The sequence below is a fragment of the Penaeus chinensis genome, chromosome 39 (genome assembly GCF_019202785.1).
Source record: "Penaeus chinensis breed Huanghai No. 1 chromosome 39, ASM1920278v2, whole genome shotgun sequence".
In the NCBI taxonomy this organism is placed as follows: Eukaryota; Metazoa; Arthropoda; class Malacostraca; order Decapoda; family Penaeidae; genus Penaeus; species Penaeus chinensis.
This window is the reverse complement of record NC_061857.1, coordinates 5,099,501-5,119,830: the sequence shown is the minus strand read 5'-3', so window position 1 is coordinate 5,119,830 and position 20,330 is coordinate 5,099,501. Positions and strand designations below refer to the sequence as shown.

General features: G+C 44.9%; 1 protein-coding gene across 2 annotated transcripts in view; it reads right to left on the bottom strand.

The window, feature by feature from the left end:
* Positions 1-16,209, bottom strand: part of LOC125046621 (golgin subfamily A member 6-like protein 6) — an 82,975-nt gene extending 66,766 nt beyond the window's left edge. For both annotated transcript variants that reach the window (XM_047644452.1, XM_047644453.1), the window contains exons 1-2: positions 16,073-16,209; positions 3,876-3,926 (exon numbers count right to left, since the gene is read on the bottom strand). In XM_047644452.1, the coding sequence (XP_047500408.1) occupies positions 3,876-3,909 (34 nt within the window). In that variant the 5' untranslated portion in view covers positions 3,910-3,926; positions 16,073-16,209. The remainder of the gene's footprint in view (positions 1-3,875; positions 3,927-16,072) is intronic.
* Between the last annotated feature and the right edge of the window lie 4,121 nt (positions 16,210-20,330).

Below are 20,330 nucleotides of genomic sequence, written 5' to 3'. Positions count from 1 at the left end.
CACACACACACGCGTCACACACACACACACACACGCGTCACACACACACACACACGCGTCACACACACACACACACACGTCACACGCACAAGTACACGCACACACAAGTACACGCACACACACACGTACACACGTACACACACACACTTTCCGAAGCCCATTCCATCACGAATACAATAGGGAATGGTGGGCGGCGACCCTTTCCCTTCACTTACCCCCGCTCGAACAGACGGGCGTGGGGCGTCTGTTCGGTCAAGGAGGGGAAAAGGAAGTGGAGAAAGGAGGAAAGGAAGGAAGGAAGGAAGGAAGTGGGAGGGAGGGAGGGAGGAAGGAAGGAAGGAAGGAAGGAAGGAAGGAAGGAAGGAAGGAAGGAAGGAAGGAAGGAAGGAAGGAAGGAAGGAAGGAAAGAAGGAAGGCGGGAGGGAAGGGGAGAAGAGAGGAGCTTATGAAAGGGAGATGAGGAAGGAGATTTAGGAGGAGGAAAGGAGAGGGAGAAAGGGAGAGATGGAGATTACGGATAGGAACGAGGGAGGGGGATAGGGCAGCATTGCTATCGCAAAGGGGGGGGGTGGGATGCAATTACCGGCCGGAAAATGGCTCGCAACACAGGTGGTTCTCGCAAGTGCGCCGTGTCCGATCGCCGATGGACTATTCGCATCGAAGCCACGCCTGTGTTCGGATACCCTTCCCTTCCCTTTCCCTTTCCCTCTTCCTTTCCTTTCCTTTCCTTTCCTTTCCCTTCCCTTCCCCTCTCTTCCTTTCCTTCCACCCCTTTTCCCTATTCTTATCACCCTATCATAACTCAATTCTTACCCTTCTTTCCCCCCTTTTCCTCCTCTATCCCCTCTTCTCTCCCTCCATCTCCCCTTCTCCCAAACCCTCATTTCCCACCGTTAATGTGTACGAGGGGGAAAACAGTAAACAAATCAATAAATCGGTAACAATCGTACCAAATTTTAAAAAGCGTTTTTTTTTTTTGTTTTTTTTTTTCACCTGCCGGAAGCGTCCATTTCAGCGCACACCATTTCCACGAAGCGACAGTTACAAGGTATAGACACCATCCACGCACACAACACACGCTGGACATTTGGGACAGCAAAAAGCAAAATGAATAAATATATAAAAATACACACATGAATGAATATAAAGCTGCATAACAGTGAAAGAGGACTATCGCAAAATAGTGTAGACAAGGTTAAACTAGTAGAGTTGCAAAATATATGTACGTAGCTGTAGCAATAAAACCGTTAGAGGCGACATGACTGCGATTTGAAATGGTCCATAACTAGGTAACATGGGGGGAGGTGGGGGAGGGGGAGTGGAGGAGGGATGGAGGAGATAGAGGGGGAGTGGAGGAGAGGGAGGGCGAGGACTGGGGGAGTGGAGGAGAGGGAGGGCGAGAGCGAGAAAAGGGGGGATGGATATGGAGAGGGAGAGAGGGAGAGCAAGAAAAGGAAAGAAAAGGCGAGAACGACAGAGCGAGAGCGAGCGAGATTTGGAGAGGAAACAAAAGGGGGAGAAAAAGAGGGAAAATCAGCCGTGGTCATGCCGGCTGGGAGTTAGTGCCAGTACTTCCATCGTAAAACACACACACTCGCCTCTACGACCGGTTTAATACAGCCAAACTACAGAAGAGTTGCGTGGTCCGTTCCCGTGCTCTGGAGCCACAGTTGCAATTATCAGTCAACTTGCTCATTGTCCAGGTATTATTGTTGCACGATTGCAAAGCTGGAAAGTTCAATGACAGATCTGTTCTTTCACGTTTTATCCTTAAATTTAAATGGCAAAACATGTAATAAGCAACCGGAAAAAGACCGAAACGAAAATAAAGAAAAATATAAAAATATAACGAAAAATTTAAAGTAATAATAATAAACCGAATGAAAACATGGGAATCTTAATAGAAACAAAAACGAAAAACACGAAATCTCGCCTTTCTTATCTTCACATTTCCGTCGTATTTTCTCTCGCCCATTATGGGTCACGAGGAGCAACAAAGGACGCCCAAAGAAGGCAAGCGACACCGTTGCTCGTGGCGGGTACTCAGGGCAACATCCCCCCTTCCTCCTCCCCACCTCCTAACCCCTCCTCCTCTACCCTTACCCAAGATACCCCTACCTTACCACCTGTCCTCCATACCTCGCCTCCCTTCTGCCACCTGCCCATGCCCCCGCCCACCCCTCATCTGCCCATCTTTCCCCTCCCCCTCTTCATTACCCCATCTGACCTCGCCCTCCCTGCCGTCTTTCCCTGCATGGCGCTCATCAAAAGGCGTTACATGCAACAAAGCCTTCTGTTAAGAGGTTAGGTAATGCTGAGCTCCATTAACCTATTCTAATTTGTTTTAACTTTTATTCCGGAAAAAAAAAAATGGGGACAAAGGAATCATCTTGCAGGTTTGAAGAGGATCCTTGATTTATACCAATATCCCTTACCTTCCTGCCTTTAATAAGTTATCAATTAAATGATACATTTTGAACCTCTACTCTTTTTCCTTTTTACCTTTCTCCTTTCCTCTCCCTTCTCCCCCACCTCCTCCCCTTATCTCCTCCCCGTTCCCATCTCCCTCCCATTCTTCCCCCTCCTCCTCCTCACTCCCTTACCTCCCCCCCCCCCGAGGTCGACCTCTTGACCTCGTCTCCCCCGAGTAACGTTACTTCCTCGTCGCCGGCAATGTGTGTATATCTTAAGAGCTCTTTTGTCGTCTCCTCAGCACGGTAATGTGACCCTTACGGACATGGGCGGTGCAGGTGAGGTTGTGGGACATCAGAGGGTGGGGGGGGGGGGAAGGAGGCTAGGATGATGGAGCCAAGTCGTGACAAGGGGAGGTGGGGTGGGGAGGGGGTTAGGGAATGAGGGGGGGAGGGAGGGGAAGGATATACTGATGGAGACCGACAAAGTTAGGGTTATGCACGAGAGGACTAGAATACCGCCGATATACTTCACAACAAACAATGAAAAACATTCCAAATGAATATCATAATCAACTCCACAAAAATCAGTATGGATAAGACTCCATCCCCCAACGCCCAGAAAGTCAGAGTACACACATCCAAACCCCCTTCTTGTCCGTAAAAAAAAGAGAGAAGAAAAAAAAACTTCACGCCAGCGCAAAAAGACCAAAGCACGAGACGTCAGAGGAAGAGACGACACCCGAAGCCAAGCCTCCGGGAGTATCCTAAGGAGCATTGTGCGGGCGAACAGCGTGCCGACAATGGGTCCTCGGCGCTCCTCTTTGTGCGAGTGGACCCGGCTGGCTGTCTCTCTCTCTCTCTCTCTCTCTCTCTCTCTCTCTCTCTCTCTCTCTCTCTCTCTCTCTCTCTCTCTCTCTCTCTCTCTCTCTCTCTCTCTCTCTTTCCATTCAGAGGCTGCATCTACAGACTAACTCCCTGTGCACTGCACGTCCACAATGTCCACATAACGTCAGGCATTGCACATACATTCCCCCAAAAGTATATTTGTGTGTGTTTGCGCTCCAGTGCAGGGGACAGAACAGAGCAGTTGCTAAGTTGACTTCTGCCGTGGGATTCCCGCAAAAAATCTGGAACGTAGTCTGCCGACGTCCTAGCCTGACGACACACTGCTAAACACTTACCATCAGGACAACAGACGCGCGAACCAAAATCATACTATCGCTCGCAAAAAAAAAAAAAACTTCCTTTAAAGTATTGCCATTCGGCTCTCACTGACCCGAAATCCCAAGTGGATAACCTTCCTGACCTCAACACTGTAGCAGGTCTCGAACCCGCCTCGCCTGGAAACAATACAGGTCCCACAGCCGGACGCGTTGCCACTGTATCACCGCGGCATCACACTTTCCGGACTAAACAATATATATAAACGCATCTTCGAAAAAATATATATGGTGTACTTACACTTGTTGTCAGCGGCTGCGTTGGGGGAAGACATCTTGAGTCGGGGTTTGTCTGGAAAGACACAAAAACAATCATTAGACACCTGTCAAGCACGCGCTGGAGTTCATCTTCAGACATTCTTGGCACGGGAGAAGGGCAAGAATGCAAGGGAACAAGGGCAAATGAGAAAGGACAGAAGCAGAGGACACGAAGTTGAAGAAAGAACAAAGCCCAGAGAAATAATAATGAGGGAGAGGGAACGAGGGCGAGAGAGAGAGAGAGAGAGAGAGAGAGAGAGAGAGAGAGAGAGAGAGAGAGAGAGAGAGAGAGAGAGAGAGAGAGAGAGAGAGAGAGAGAGAGAATATGACAAGAGTACCTCCCGTAGCGCAACCCTTGCCCACCACCTTTTTTGCTGCCCCCTCCCCCCTTCCGACATCTCTCCCTCGATATCTCGATATTCACAATATCCTGAGAGGAAACCCGGTGTCTGTTGTCTGTCCACCTTTTCCTTTTTAAAGAGTACCACATGAATACAACGTAAATCCATCACAATATCGATAAATTGAAAAAAAATTATATATATATATATCCCCACACCCTCAATGTACAAAAGTGCGAAAGGGAATATATCATTAAAGGAAAGCACATCTTTGAATGAAAGGGAAACAAACGAGAGAAAAAAAAAAAAAAAAACAGGACAGAGGCTGCAATAACGAGATGCACACATTGCACTCCACGTCTATCATTTCGCCACAATTAAACACTCCCGTTTTCGTTACAGCCCGACAATACCGCAGGGCAAACTGAACTATTCAAACACGATCTCTCGCGCCGCCCCTTCCTCATCCAGACCCGAAAGCAGCCCCGGCAATATACATACGCCGACATGGCAAATTTAATCCACTCCCGTCTCCTGCAGAGCCCCGACGCCACGCTTAATAAAGCAACGAGGTTTCCATTCTAAGACAAAACGCCATCAATTAAGGATGTCTCAGAGACGCCGCCCCTCCTCCTCCTCCTCCTCCTCCTCCTCTCTTCCTCCCTCCCTCTCTCGCTTCCACGCACGCACACACGAGAGAGAATTCACGCGGGGAGGAACAGGGTGAGGAGGACCTTCCTGCCGGAGAGACTTTTACCTGCCCCGTAGAGGACGTCCACGCGGAGGGACCTGGTGAATTGGACCACCTGCACCACACGGTCACTGTTCATGACTGTCCGCTTTATCGAGGGCCACCCCACGTGGTCTAGGCCGACTGCTAATATGGCGGCGACGCTCAACACCGCTTACTTGGACCGCCACGGTGGAAATGGGGAAAAATCTACAAGGCCATGGTGCGAATTCATTTGAAAGCAGAGATTTGAACACAGGAAAGGAAAGAAAAATTAATGCATTCAAAAGCCGAAAGGAAAAAGAAAAAAAAAAGTGCTGGTTGATCCGCGTCCCACTTAACCAGAGCAGACTATACCTGGCGATGCGGCGAAGGGGAAAGAAAGAGGGAGGGGAAAGGTAGGAAGGGAAAAGAGAAAGAAAAGAGGAGAGAAGGAGAGAGAGAGAGAGAGAGAGAGAGAGAGAGAGAGAGAGAGAGAGAGAGAGAGAGAGAGAGAGAGAGAGAGAGAGAGAGAGAGAGAGTGTCCTTCAGGCGAAAGGGAAGAGGGTAAGGGAGGGGTTCGCAGACGTTAAGGAGCTCCACGAAAGAAAAAAATGAACGAAAGAAAAAAAAAAAAAATCAGTGAAAGTGGAATAGATGAATAGACCCACTTCTACAAAAAGGGGCGGAACCTTTGCTGGTCCTCATGGGGAGACCGGGGCGATTGGGGAGGAAGGCGATAGGGGAAGGGGGGGGGAGCTGACGGAGAAGGGGGGAGGGGCACTGCGGCAGGAGAACCGGCACATGAAGAGCAGCACACAAGACTCTCTCACTTGCTTGCGTGCCTCTCTGTCTGTCCGTCTGTCTCCACCCATTAATTCTACTCCTCTTTCCGGTCATTATCTCCTCCCAATTTCCCCCATCTCACCCCCCCTCAATCACAACTCATCCCCCCATAAATTCAAAATGGACTCCCCATCTCCCCCCACCTATGATAATACATTCGCCTTATTATCGCTCTCGTTTGCAACCCGGAATCTCAAAAGCACACGCGTCTCTTAAATCAGGGTTGCAAAGACGAGAGACGGGAGGAAATCGAGCAATAACACCGCCCTTGCAAATTGCAATGTTCCCGCAAGGAAGAAAAGCGAGTGCATGTTTTATGCGCTTAGAAATTCACGGCGAATGAATGGGAAACATAAAAGGAGCGTTCCAAGCCTTAAACAAATCTTTTTCGTAACAAATATGCTTAACGAAGGCCACAAGATTAATAAATAGATAGACAAATAAATGACAAACAAAAAAGTTTCCCCTATTTATTGATCACATTACCAACTCTCATCCTTTGCAAATGTTACTTTTGCACGCTTTCAATAAAATGTGAAATCCACTCCTGTAGACTGGATGAAACATTAAAAGCCATTAACTTCAACCCTATTTCGAATTAGTTTTCCCAATTGCGAAAAAAAAAAAAATGAATTCAATTTCATTTAAATTTAAAATATTGCCGGGAAGCGATGCGAGATTTGCCTATCAAAGACTAATTTTGATGACAAATCTAAATTATGGAAAATTAAAAAAAAAAAAGTATGGATGTATGTTCAGAAGATAATGAATAAACGGAAAAAAAAAAAAAAAAAAAAAAGTCTAGTCAAGCAGACACGATCCCAAAAATCCTCCTCCCCCCGCCCCGCCCCCTAACCCCAGGTCAGGTCGTCTGGCTGTCTCGGTCCATCAGCGTCTTTACCTGCGCCCGTGAGCCCTCATTATGATCAATAGCAGGGAGAAATGCAGCGCCCTTCCTTCCCCCTCCCCCGCTCCCCCACTCCCCCCCACCTCCTGCTGTGCACCCTGCTTTGCACTCGCCTGCCCACTCCTCCGGTCTCGCCTGAAGTCCATTTGCACATTCATGGTTTTGGTGTTCTCTCCTCTCTCTCTCTCTCTCTCTCTTTTTCCCCTCTTCCATTCTCTCGTGCTTTCTTCCCATGTTCGTTTAATTTCTGGTCGTCCCCTCCACCTTTATTCGGTTTTCCTCCTTCCCTTTTCCCTCTTTCCGCCTTGCCTCATTGCACTTGTGCTTGCCTTATCTCCTCCCTCAGTTTATTCAAAATTGCATTTGGGTTCACTCCTTTCTTCCTCTCTTCCTTCCCACCTACTATCCTACCAGCCTCCCCTCCCGCCCTCTCACCTTCCTTCATTCCACCTCCTCTCTCTCTCTCTCTCTCTCTCTCTCTCTCTCTCTCTCTCTCTCTCTCTCTCTCTCTCTCTCTCTCTCTCTCTCTCTGTGTGTGTGTGTGTGTACCCGTCTCTCTCTGTCTCTGTCTCTATCCCTCTCCTTCTCCCTCTTCCCATCTCTTTTTCTGTTTCTCTTCTCTTCTCTTCTGTTCCCCTTCTCTCCTCTCCCTCGCGCACCTCCCGCTTACCCCACAAGGCACTTGGCATAATACACCGAACTCTGTCATTACCACCTCTTAATGGCTATCAGAAACTTGCAAGCTCCTTAATGCATTAAGTACGTTCCAACTTGCACTTCCCTCCTGCAGCGTGGGCGGAAGGAGAAATACTGGGGGGAGGGGGAGAGGGGAGGGAGAAATACTGGGGGGAGGGGGAGAGGGGAGGGAGAAATACTGGGGGAGGGGGAGAGGGGAGGGAGAAATACTGGGGGGAGGGGGCGAGAAATACTGGGGGGGAGGGGGGAGAGGGGGAGAGAGAAATACTGGGGGGAGGGGGGAGAGGGGGAGAGGGGAGAGAGAAATACTGGGGGGAGGGGGGAGAGGGGGAGAGGGGAGGGAGAAATACTGGGGGGAGGGGGGAGAGGGGGAGAGGGGAGGGAGAAATACTGGGGGGAGGGGGAGAGGGGAGGGAGAAATACTGGGGGGAAGGGGAGGAGGAAGAGGCTGAGGAGGGAGAAATACAGGCGGACAGGGGAGGTAAGAAGGAAGGGAAAATGGAATGAGGTTACAGGAGAGGAAGATGATGGAAGATAGGAGTAAGACAAGAGAAAAGAGAAGGCAATAAATGAGAGGAGGACCGAGACAAAGCGAAAGATTAAATGGGTTAGAGGGAAAGGGAATGAAGTAGAACAGAAAAAGAAAAACACAAAGGCAGTCAAAACACGAGACGTGTTAAGATATTGAAAAAAAAATCTCCTTTTATCCCTGTAAATACAACACAACTTGGAAAACGCCGAAAATAAATAAAAAATCTGAATTTAATATAGGAGAGAACTTTGTCCCCATACGGTTTCTGCCGCAGCACCCATCCCTCATAAATCATGCATGTCCACAACATGTGCCTCACCAAGCACGTACTCTGCAGCATCAATGCAACCGGGCCATCTACATCTCTCCATGGTATACTCACACCATCAGGCAGACTGACGGAGGAATAGGAGAGAATGGGGAAGGAACGAGTGTATAACAAAAAACACAAGTCGGGAAAGATGAAAGACAAGGAACAAAATATTTTCTCTCTCTCTCTCTCTCTCTCTCTCTCTCTCTCTCTCTCTCTCTCTCTCTCTCTCTCTCTCTCTCTCTCTCTCTCTCTCTCTCTCTCTCTCTCTCTCTCTCTGACGACACCCACTCCTTTCCGGAAATATGTCCAGAGGCCATGGGTGTGCATGGGGTGGGGACACAGAAGGGGAGAGGGGGAAGGGTGGGGGTAGTGAAGGGGAGGGGGAAGGGGGAGACAGTAAGGGGAGGGGTGTGTGCGATTGTCGCATGCGCACGAACACACGCACGCACTTGCCATCTAGGACACCAACCAGCTGTGCACATGCCTTCTGCTTGACTTTGAACTTGCTCAAGGTCAGTGTATACAAAAATAGCACACGCTGGAAGGATGCGAGGGGAGTTATGGAGCAAGATGCTGCAAAAACGAGAAATAGAAGAAATATAGTTGTACGTAAAATGCAACTAGTGGGGACAAGATACTCTTTATATCTCTTATAAAGATATTTTGTGATGTGGTAACACCATCACTTACGCCCGTAAAAAAAACGTCATGAAACCCAGCAACAAGAATCAAAACCTAAAACCCAATCAATCAAAATAATAAAACAAATAAACAAATAAATAAAAAAGGCCCATTAGCCATACCAAAGTCACGCAGAAGGTTCTTTAAAGCAAGCTACTTTACGGCGACTCTCCCAACGCCTTTCTGTGGAGGACGCGTCGTCATGGCAACCACCGCCAAAAGGTCAGTGTACCGATGATCTAGAGGGAAAGTGTCGATTCGAGCTTCATTGTGAGATAAGTCGAGAGGGAAATATTGTAAGAGAAGGGAGATAAATATGCATAGTAATAAACGACGATAAAATCAAACAGTAATTACAGAAGGAGTGTTTGATAAATGAAAGAATGATCATACAGAAGATGGTAAAAAGAAGTAGACAGTTAATGGAAGGCTTATAATAACGGAGGCAAAAAGGGATATACTGTAAATAAAAGGGTTTTATGAACGAATAGGATAGTCATTGCATGAATGACCCTTTTCTGTTGTCCTATATCAATACAAGACTTCGCATTACTAACCCATCCTGAATAATAATAATAATAATAATAATAATAATTATAATAATAGTAACAACAACAATAATAGTAATAACAATAATAACAACAACAGTAGTAAGAGGGAAAAAAATAACGCTAAAACAGAAAAAGGCAAAATTCAACATTCGCGATTCACGACCCGGTGGCACCCAGCGGGACAAATTAAGAGCGGCCTAATATTCAATAACTATCGTTGCAGAATGGCCGCCCCCCGTAAAGCCTTCGCGCGGGAGACGGAGGGCCGATAACGTATCCTGGGCGGCCGAGGCAAACTTTTCCGCCGAATGCCCAATACATAAGGGCAAATATACCAACCTGGCGGACACTGATTGGCGGAGCGTTTGGCGAGATCACAAAGTCTTGTTTGGGAGGGGGGCGGGGGGGGGGGGGGAGGGGCGAGAAGGAAGTAGTACCAAAGGAAGGAAGGATAGGAGGTACAAAGGAAGGAAGAGAAGGACGAAGAGAATGTAAAGAAAGGGAAGAACGAACGAACGGAAGAACAAATGGAGGATGAAGGAACAAAGGAAGGAACAAAGGAAGGAAGAAGGAAGTGGGGAAGAATGGGAAGTGGAAGGAAGGAAAATAGGGAGAAAGAAAGAGAGGATGAAAGTACGAAGAATGAAAAAGAAAGAACCCGAGGAGAAAAACAAAGGTATGTAGAAAAGAACGAAATGAGCAGAAAAAAGAAGAAGACAGGAGCCCTTTTAAATATGTTGCTGAACGCGTGGCGGCACTTAAAACTTCGGCCTTGCGGTTCCGGAAGTCTTAAACCAGAGATTAAATATGGAAAAAGAAGCACACGAAGACGAAGGGATGATTATTCTCCTTCTCTCCCCCTCTTCTTTCTTTCTTTCTTTCTCTCTTTCTCCTCCTCTTCCTCTTCGAATTTAACGATAATTTACACGATAAAAAGGCCTGGTGAAGAAAGAGAAAGAAAAATGAGAACGAGAAGAAAGGGGGACCATGAAAAAAATAAATGGAGAGACAAGAGAAAAGAACAAAGACTATTTCCTAAGTGCTCGCAGAAAAAATAGAAGTCATGAAAAAAAAAAGCGGAAGGGTCATGAAAAGGGAAAGAAAAGGCTGTCATGGAGAAAGAAAGAAAAAGAAAAAAATCCTTCGCCTATATTACCGCGCCTGCATCCTCGGGGACCTTTTTTATCTATCACATCCCGGCGCTTCCCTCCCCCCCCCCCCCTCCCCCCTCTCTCCTTCGCCGTTATCCCATCCACCCTCGTCGACGCCTTCCACGTGTGACCGAACTCGACCCGCCCCAACCTGAAGGGAATCGATGCCACGGGTACGAGTTAGTAGCAGGGCTGTGGAGTTGGTACTCAAAACAGCCGACTCCGACTCTGATCCCTTTTATTATATGCCGTATCAGAGCCTGACGTTGGCGACCATGTTTAATTTCACGGTTGTACAAGGGTATTATAAAAAAAAAAAAAAAAAAAAAAAAGGATTTATAACTACGGGCTACCTTTTAACCCCATATCCTTCAAGGTTTGAGTAAAATGGTTATAGCTATGCTATTGTGGCCTTTTTATTGTACATTCTTGGAGGGAAAAAATGCTTTAAAACATTTACATATAGGACTATGACAAAATTAGATATGATTTCTCCTCCTCTCGGGTGGAAAGACTATACGATTTATGTTGAGGTCGGAGTCGGAGTCATTTTCACCGACTCCGACAGCATCAAATTCCTTCCGACTGCGACTTCACGGCCCTGGTTAGTCGAGATCTTCTGCCATGACCTCGTTCAGCGTGGGATACGGAGCAGAAAGTACGATCAAGATCAACATAAGTACTTGTACAGACCTTGCGTAACATCACCTAGTACGGTGAGGGTGTGTATGGCACGTTTGAGAGTTGTGATGTTCTAGCTGGTTTGATATCATTGGTGTTTCGTTGAGTTTGAAGCATATCCTGCGTGGAAACTTGATAGTTGTGATGTTTTATTGGTTTAAAAAATATCGTTTGTGTGTGTTTGATGTTTGACTTTTTTATTAGCCTAAAAGAAAGAAAGAAAGAAAAAAAAAACACGTTCGTATTACAAGCCGATTTTTTTTTTTTTTTTTTTCAAAAGAACAAAAGGCATTAGCTCGTGCTGCCTCCTTGATGCGGCTGACGGATATCCTCATGATGAGCGTCCGAGAGCCATCGAATTCCGAAGCTACGCGAGTAAATCCTCTCTCAAGCCTTTAAGAAGCAGAGAAAAATCATCCGAAATCTATAAATTCCGGGGGACTCCTTCCAGTCTGGAATGGGAATAAGCCTGACCCAGTGTCGACGGACCGATCGCGAGCCAGCTGGAATCAATGACAACTTTCTCTCGTGACAAGTGACAAGGACACGGTTGATTCTGCGGTTGCATGTATGTCTCGGGGTCGTGCTGTAGCCATGACCTTCCGTCCATTCATGAAGGGGAAACTAGTGTAGAAATCCCCTCTCCCCATCTTCCTCACAAGAACCTATCATAGTCATGTGTTAACCTGGTATGTTTTAGACCATTCCATCTTTAATAGTTTGTAGGTAAATAATAACAATAATAATAAAGATAATAACAATAACAATAGCACTAATAATAATTAGTGGCAATAACATCTATAACAAACACAATAACCATAATAACAACAATATATCCCCATCCCATCACAGACAGACGCCGCGAGCCCAAGAGCCCTCGACGCCTCCTGTGCCTACGTCAACCCCCCCCCCCCCCCCTTTCCCTTCCGACGAGAGCAACACTCCTGGAGGCGAGACGTGGGTCCAGACAACCGCCGGGGAAAGAGCTTTAAGACGCTGAGGCCGTTCACCTCAGCCCTCTCCTTCACCCCCTTCCCTCTGGACCGCACTACTTCCCGCCTGCTCATTCCCCCTCTCCCCCCCCCCTTCTCCTCCTTCCTCAGCTTCCAATCTTTGCACCCCCCCCCCCAGCCCGCCCCTCCTGGTGGGTTCTACATCTGGTGCGTCCCTTCTCCCCACTTTTATCTCATCTCTGCTCTCCCTCTCTTCTCTCCTTGGCAATAGTATCAATATCATCTCCGATACCTCCCCCCCCCCACCGACTAGCTAACCCCCCCTCCCATCCCCATACTTCACCGTCATATCTTGCAATTGATGGTATTGCCTTTCATCTCACTTGCATTGAATCCCCTTCCTCTTTCTACTAGTGGTTTCCTTTGTTATGTCTACGCTCTTCCTTCTTACTATTTCTTCCCTTAGCCATTCTTCAACAGACTACCTTTAACCCCCTTTCATGTCCTTATTCTCTCTTTCAGCTGTTACATTTGAAGCCTTTTTACCATTTCCCTTCGTTACTATCCCCCCCACGAGCATCCCTTAACCCCCTCCAATACCCTTCCCCCCTCCCCCCCTCCCACTCCACACCTAAAGAGTGGCAAATCGCGTTTTCTGAATGATCTGGTTATATTATAAAAAAAAGGGACCGAAAAGACGATCTCAGCTTCCCCCGATTTGCATTGATAAGATTTTTAAAATGACATTTCAAATCTATTCGACTCAAGTGTACAAAAGATGAGGAGTTGGCAGTGTCACTGAACCAGTATTTTTCTATTATTTAAGACATGAAAACAATCCGTATATTTGTTAAATAATATGCACGTTGGAGTCTTCCCCTCCGCCGTCATTTCACTAATGGGCCAAGACGGCCACATCCTAAACACAAACAAAACCCCGATCGTGGCGTGGACCACCTGTCGTCCTCCCAAATACAAACGACTACTCTCACTCCCTTCAAATTACGTAAACAAAACCACAGAAAAGAAAGAAAGAAAAAGAAAAAACAGCCAGTGTCTATAACTCGATAGGCCTACACGTTCTAACATGCGCGGTGGGCCTACACACGGCGGAAAAGTGCCCTTGGAGCCACGCGTTCGATCCTAGCCGCAGCTTTCCCTCTGCGACCTATCTAAGACCAGGAACTCTTGAACGAGGTCTATTTAAGATCAGTGTTGTACAAAGGAAATTCTCACTCACTCTCGATGTATGCACCCCCCTCCCGCTCGCTCTCTCTCTCTCTCTCTCTCTCTCTCTCTCTCTCTCTCTCTCTCTCTCTCTCTCTCTCTCTCTCTCTCTCTCTCTCTCTCTCTCTCTCTCTCTCTCTCTCTCTCTCTCTCTCTCTCTCTCTCGTGCGCGCGCACGCGTATTTACTTGCATAACCCTGAAGGAAAATCAATGCAAAGAAAAAACGAATATTGTCAGTTTTTTTTATCAGCCTGTACTATCAATGTCACTTTTCTTGCATCACGCAACCAATGGTTTACAACACGATCGCTTGTCCGATATTTTCTAATGGTGCCCTTCCTGCTACCCCTCGTTATTAATACCGAAGTGATTATCTTTAATAGACAAAAAAAATATTATGGCTATCATTAACTACAAAATTATCATGGTTATCTCTCACAGCTGCTCTCAGCGTCTAACCTGCACCTCTGGGAGTGACATGCAACCAGGAAGTTCTGGCCATCAAAGGGAGAGGAGAGAGGAGAGGGGAAGATGGGTGAGGAAGGAAGAAAGGGAAGAGAAGAAAGGAAAGGGAAAGATGGGCGAGGAAACGGATGCGAAGGATAGAATAGGATGGAGAGGGGAGAGAGGGAAAGAATTGGATGGAGGGGGAGAAGGGAAGAATGGAGGTAGAGGGGGGGAAAAAAGGACAGATAGTGGAGGAAAGAGAACAGGTAGGGGAAGAAACGAAGAGGGAAGGGGAATGGAAGAGAAGAGAAAATAAGTAAGAGACGGGAAACGAAGGGGAAGGGAGAGGAGGAGAGGGAGATGGCAACCCATGGTAACGCAGATTTCTCTTCTCCCCCCCGCCCCCCCTCCCCTAAGGAAGGACTTTGGTGTCTGGCACGCCTTTGACCAAAGAAGGGGGAGGGGGGGAGGAGCGGAAAGAAACTGATGTTGGAGTAGAGATCTTAATAGCAGAGTTTCCCCTTGGCGACAGAGAGGAAAATCAGTAGAAAGTTCCTTGCAATCTAGTTTCTGTTCATAACGGCAAGGGAATTCGTTGTGTTTTGATCTTATGAAATATGAAAAACAGACATATAGCTTTAATTCCTCACTAATCTCCTCTCTCTCTATCTTGCATTTTTGTTGTTGCAGCGAAAAATGCAAACCTCAAAACTAGCTCTTTCATAATCTACCCCCCCCCAACCCCCCCGAGATTTATTCTCCGTACCTATTAGAATTTGAGTTTCCCAGACTCGAAAGACTGCAGTTGTGTGCCGTTTAGATATAATAAACGTAATGAAGTAATAAGCCAACCTTACGCTAATAGGGGCACTTCTTTAATTCTGAATGATTCATACAGAATAAACTTTACGTACATCTAAAAATATAAGAGAATACTACGGCAACTGAGGATGAATAAAACCGGATATCTATACTGGTCTTCTTGCCGATTACAGCATTATTACAAAACGCCTTTTTAAATTCAAATTTGCAGATGAGGTGGAACAAGAGGGTGTGGAGGAAGGATTGGAAGAGAGAGAAGGGGATGGGGGGTGAGAAGGGGAAGAGAGAGAGAGAGAGAGAGAGAGAGAGAGAGAGAGAGAGAGAGAGAGAGAGAGAGAGAGAGAGAGAGAGAGAGAGAGAGAGAGAGAGAGAGACTTTCTTTGTTTACATCACACGAAAATCACGTGGCAATTAAAACCGCAAAACAAGCTACCACGTTCACCCACACCCATTAAACCACCCATATACTTTTCTGAAACAGCCAAAACCCCACAACTTCTACAACAACTACAACACAGCGAGATAAATAAAACATTATTACAACATTCTCAACCAACACCTGGCAATCTCTCCTCAGTTGCCAGTTGCAAATAACGGGCGAGCGAGCGGGGTCTTGTGGCAGCAAAGGCGGCGGGTTTCCTCAGGGTTTGTGGCTTGTTCCCTCTTTATTATTGTCTTGCAGTTCTTATTCTATCTGCTTCGTAATTTTAAGAACCTCAGGGTGTGGCGTTTTTATATTAATATAAAGATCTCTGGTTGGCTTATTGTGAATTTTGTTTTTGGCGAATTTCTCTCTTGTAATTGACGTTTGTAGTGCATTCTTACCTGGGCACTGCGTTTGTTTATTTAATAACTGAACTACTTAAATTTAACGTTTCCTACTAGTACATTTCTCTCGCTCATGAAATTTTAGGTATAATTAGCTCCCCCCAAATTACTTTATTATCCTCAAGGGCAGAAAATTAAGACCAAGTGCGAGGGTAAATTATCGTAACATTTAAATGACGTTTACTACCAATTTCACGGATTTGAAAGCACGTGTCTGTCACTTCACTGAATGAAAACAGACATTAGAACATGTTTTTCTGACAATACTCCCTTTGTTTACATCCAAATACCGGCTTCTTATAACAGTGATAAACAGTCCTAAAACAACAGATTAAAGTATGAGGCGCGTGAAACATGTCGCACATCAAATAATTTCCTTAGTGGCGCAAATCGCAATTTTTCGCCGACAAACCTAAACATAATCGGTCCCCAAAAATGACAAAATTCTATTTAACCCTTATTGAAACACGACACACTGAACATCAGACACTTACTCTTGGTGGTTTGCAAGAAGACAGTAAAACACGGCACTCGAAAGTGTATAACCTCCGCAAAAGGGCGTCTCTCCGGCACAGAACTGAAGCAAAGTGTGAGTCTCGAGGGCGCTCCGACACATATATCCCGCCGCGAACAACCCAAACAAAGCTGCCCAAGGACCTTATGCAACGGCGCCTCTCATTGGCGGGTTGGGGAGGAAGGCGTGTGTCGAGGGCCGTGATTGGCTGGTACGAATTTTCCCCGCGAGGTTTAAATGTCTGATTTGGTCATCGCGTGGGAGAACGCGTCGGGTGGATTTTCCTTTTTGTCTTTTTGGTTCGTTTGGGTTTCGGAATGGTTTGTCCCTCGGTTGCGGTGGTACTATCCGTTTTATGTTGTTGATGCTTTAACGATTACTTGAAAACTAGTAGATATTAAGGTATCTTTATGATGCCTTCAAATGACTAGAATAATAAAACAACGAAAGATTACTGTATGTAACATAAAGAAAAATCTATCGTTTCCTGTGAAAAGCGAGCGATAAAAATCAGGGAACGTTACCATCCCGCATGTATGTGGGTGTCAAACAGAACCTCGATATTCTGAACAATATAAATCGTAGGATGTGTGTGCAACGTTTCCTGTGCTTTGTCAACACCTCGAGAAGAAATCCTGCATTAATACATACTTTGAGCATGATTATTAGGTGTTCAAATGTGTCTTTACTTGCACTAAATTGGATTTAACTGCTAGAACGAGCGCGGAATATAGTTTCCGTCATTTGAAATTAGGCAGTTTTTTCATTCTGTTTATTGTGAGAAATATGTTACGATTTACATAAGAATATTTTGACATTTTAGTATTAATAATTGTCTTATTCTTGCAACATGCATGATGACAGTGATGGTGATGGTACAATAATAATGATAGTGATGGTACAATAGTAATGATAGTAATAGTGACAATTGTTATACTGATGATTATAAAATAAGAGTAGAAAGAAAAATATTGACATTACAGTGATTGTAATGATGAGTCAACATACAATATATATGATAACATAAATTAGACTGATATCATAATCAACCCTTCTCACCTTAAAGTAAGAAGGTGAGGTGTGTGTATGTATATATATATATATATATATATATATATATATATATATATATATATATATGTGTGTGTGTATATGTATATATATGTGTATATATATACATATATATGTATACACATACATACATATATATACATATATACATATACATTTATATCTATATTTATATATGAATATATGTGTATATGAATATAAACACACACACACACACACACACACACACACACACACACACATACATATATATATATATATATATATATATATATACATATATATGCCTATATATTTGTATGTATGTATGTATGTATAGTCGTCAGCTATAAAAATCTGTCATTATCGTTATGCTGTTAATGAAGTAAATTTAATCGGAATGAATTCTACCCATATTAATTATGCAGTTACCAATTAGTATAACTGATTATTGGTAATAGTTTCATATTAATTTTCCCAGCATTCAAAGGTGTATAAATGGATTTTCTGTTTTCTGTCTCCCTTTCTCTGTATCTTTCTATCTCTATCTGTTTTCTCTTTATCTCTGTCTGCCTGTCCCCCCCCCCCCCCCTCTCTCTCTCTCTCTCTCTCTCTCTCTCTCTCTCTCTCTCTCTCTCTCTCTCTCTCTCTCTCTCTCTCTCTCTCTCTCTCTCTCTCTCTCTCTCTCTCTCTCTCTCTCTCTCTCTCTCTCTCTCTCTCTCTCTCTCTCTCTCTCTCTCTCTCTCTCTCTCTCTCTCCCTCTTCCTCTCTCTCTCTCTCTCTCTCTCTCTCTCTCTCTCTCTCTCTCTCTCTCTCTCTCTCTCTCTCTCTCTCTCTTTATCTATCTATCTCTCTCTCCCTCTCTCTCTCTCTCTCCCTCTCTCCCCTCCTCGTTCTCCATACCCTTTTCCTCTCCTCCCCCCTCCTCCATCTCTCTCTCTCTCTCTCTCTCTCTCTCTCTCTCTCTCTCTCTCTCTCTCTCTCGCCTCCTCGTCCTCCATACCCTTTTCCTCTCCTTCCCCCTCGGCCATCCTTCTCATGTTCCAACAAGGCAGCTCAAGTTAACACGTGGTAGAAATTGGCAGGAGGTCCCCCCCTCCCCCCCTACATCCCCTCTTCTTTTTCACTCCACTGTTGCTGTGGCTTTGTTATGGTATACTTATGCGTTTGTGTGTGTGTGTGTGTGTGTGTGCGTGTGTGTGACGTGTATATATGTCTGTTTGTTTGTTGTGTGTGTGTGTGTGTGTGTGTGTGTGTGAGTGTGTGTGTGTGTGTGTGTGTGTGTGTGTGTGTGTGTATGTGTGTGTGTACATACACATAAAGCCATTCCTTCTCTTTGCAGTTATTTGCATGCCTTATATGCACGATAATTAGTTCAGGTAATTTTATTTCCTTCGAGAGTTAATCCTTTACATAGTTTGAAAATACTGGTGCATCAGTTTATGAATGATATATTGAGTTATTTGAAGAGCAAAGTCTAAATTCCACTCTCATACATATGCATTTTGTTTTATCTCCGGGATTTAGCCACTGGAAATATTTCTAAAAATCTAAGCGTTCTCGAAAAGAAAATCCGTTGACTTTAGAAACACACCGAACTTAATTATTCATATAGTTCGAGTTATTATAAATTCACCTAAAGTCAGATACAGTATGCACTAACGCAATACACTTTTGCAACAACCTAAACCAAAATTTAATTCCTACCCTGAAAAACAACAATAAATATACATTTTTAAAATCAACGAAAACACACCCACACTCCCAGAAACCGCGACAGAAAGGAAATAACATTAACCGCAGTGATATACAACAAGTTTGCAATTCAAATCCATCCCATCTGACTCTTGATTCCAGCGCCATGGACGAGAACCCTTGGTGTGGCGGAGGAATCATTTGCATAAAAGGATATGATCGCACTAGTCATTGGATTTGGGTATTCGTCATAGCACTCTGTCTCCAGGTGATGGGATAAAACGAAGGGAGAGGGAGGGCTGGGGCGCTGGGTCAGTATAAGGGTTTATTTTCGCGAATTTTGATTGGCGAGGTGGGAGCTTGTGTGTACTTGCATCGCTCGCAGGGGCAGACAGGCTTGTGCGGTCATGATTGTAGGTGCAAGTGCGTACATGCAGGGTATTGCAGTGGGGTCAAAATGACGCACTTAAAGCTACTTGTGAATAATGCATAAGAGATGCATGTGCTTGCATACACCTATGGTTAAGCATGACCACGAATCAACACGCACACGTTTACTCAGACCCATATACAAGTACACACACGCACACATACGCCCAAACAGGTGCACACAAGCTCATATATACGTACAAAAATACAGAAGCTTATATATATTCAAACATATACACACAGACACAGATATTGTACACACATTGTCATGTATTTCAGAATACACATGAAAGTCACTAGACAGACACACGCATATACTCATAAACATATTTGCAATAAAGTACGTACAGTGTTTACATAACTTACAGAAGCACATACACACTCGTGATTAGGTACACACATACACTTACTGTATTTATATACACCCACACGAAGACGCAATTGCACACATAGATGCACATTTTTAGTACATACACATATGGAAACACACAGTTACGTACACAAGAAACCCGTGTACACGATCATTTCTACACGTGTGCGTGTCTGCATTGGCTTTATTTTATTTTCATCATCTCTTCTTCTCTTCCTATGCCTCTTCCTTTCCCGTATTGATTCTTCTCTCTTTCTCTCTCCCTCGTCACTCGCCTCTCTTTCTCTTTGCTGTCTCGCCTGCCTCTCTTCCTGTCTTTCTTTGCTCCCTTCCTTTGTCTCTTTTCACCACATTTTGCCATGCATGTTGAGACATTTTATTCTAATTCTATCGTTTTGTTTCTTTTTTCTTTTAGTTTATCTTTCCATCCTCTTCCTTTACCTCCTTCTCATTGTCTCAATACGTTGTTTATCCTCACTGTTGTTTATAAAAAGAGAAAACAACAACAAAAGACGAAAAAAAGGGAAAGCAAACAATTGGAAAACGGTAAGCAGAAAAAAAACACATATTCACCAGTTTCTCAGTATGTAATAAATGTATGTATGTATATATATATTTGTGTGTGTGTGTGTGTGTGTGTGTGTGTGTGTGTGTGTGTGTGTGTTTGTGTGCACTTACACACATACATACATAT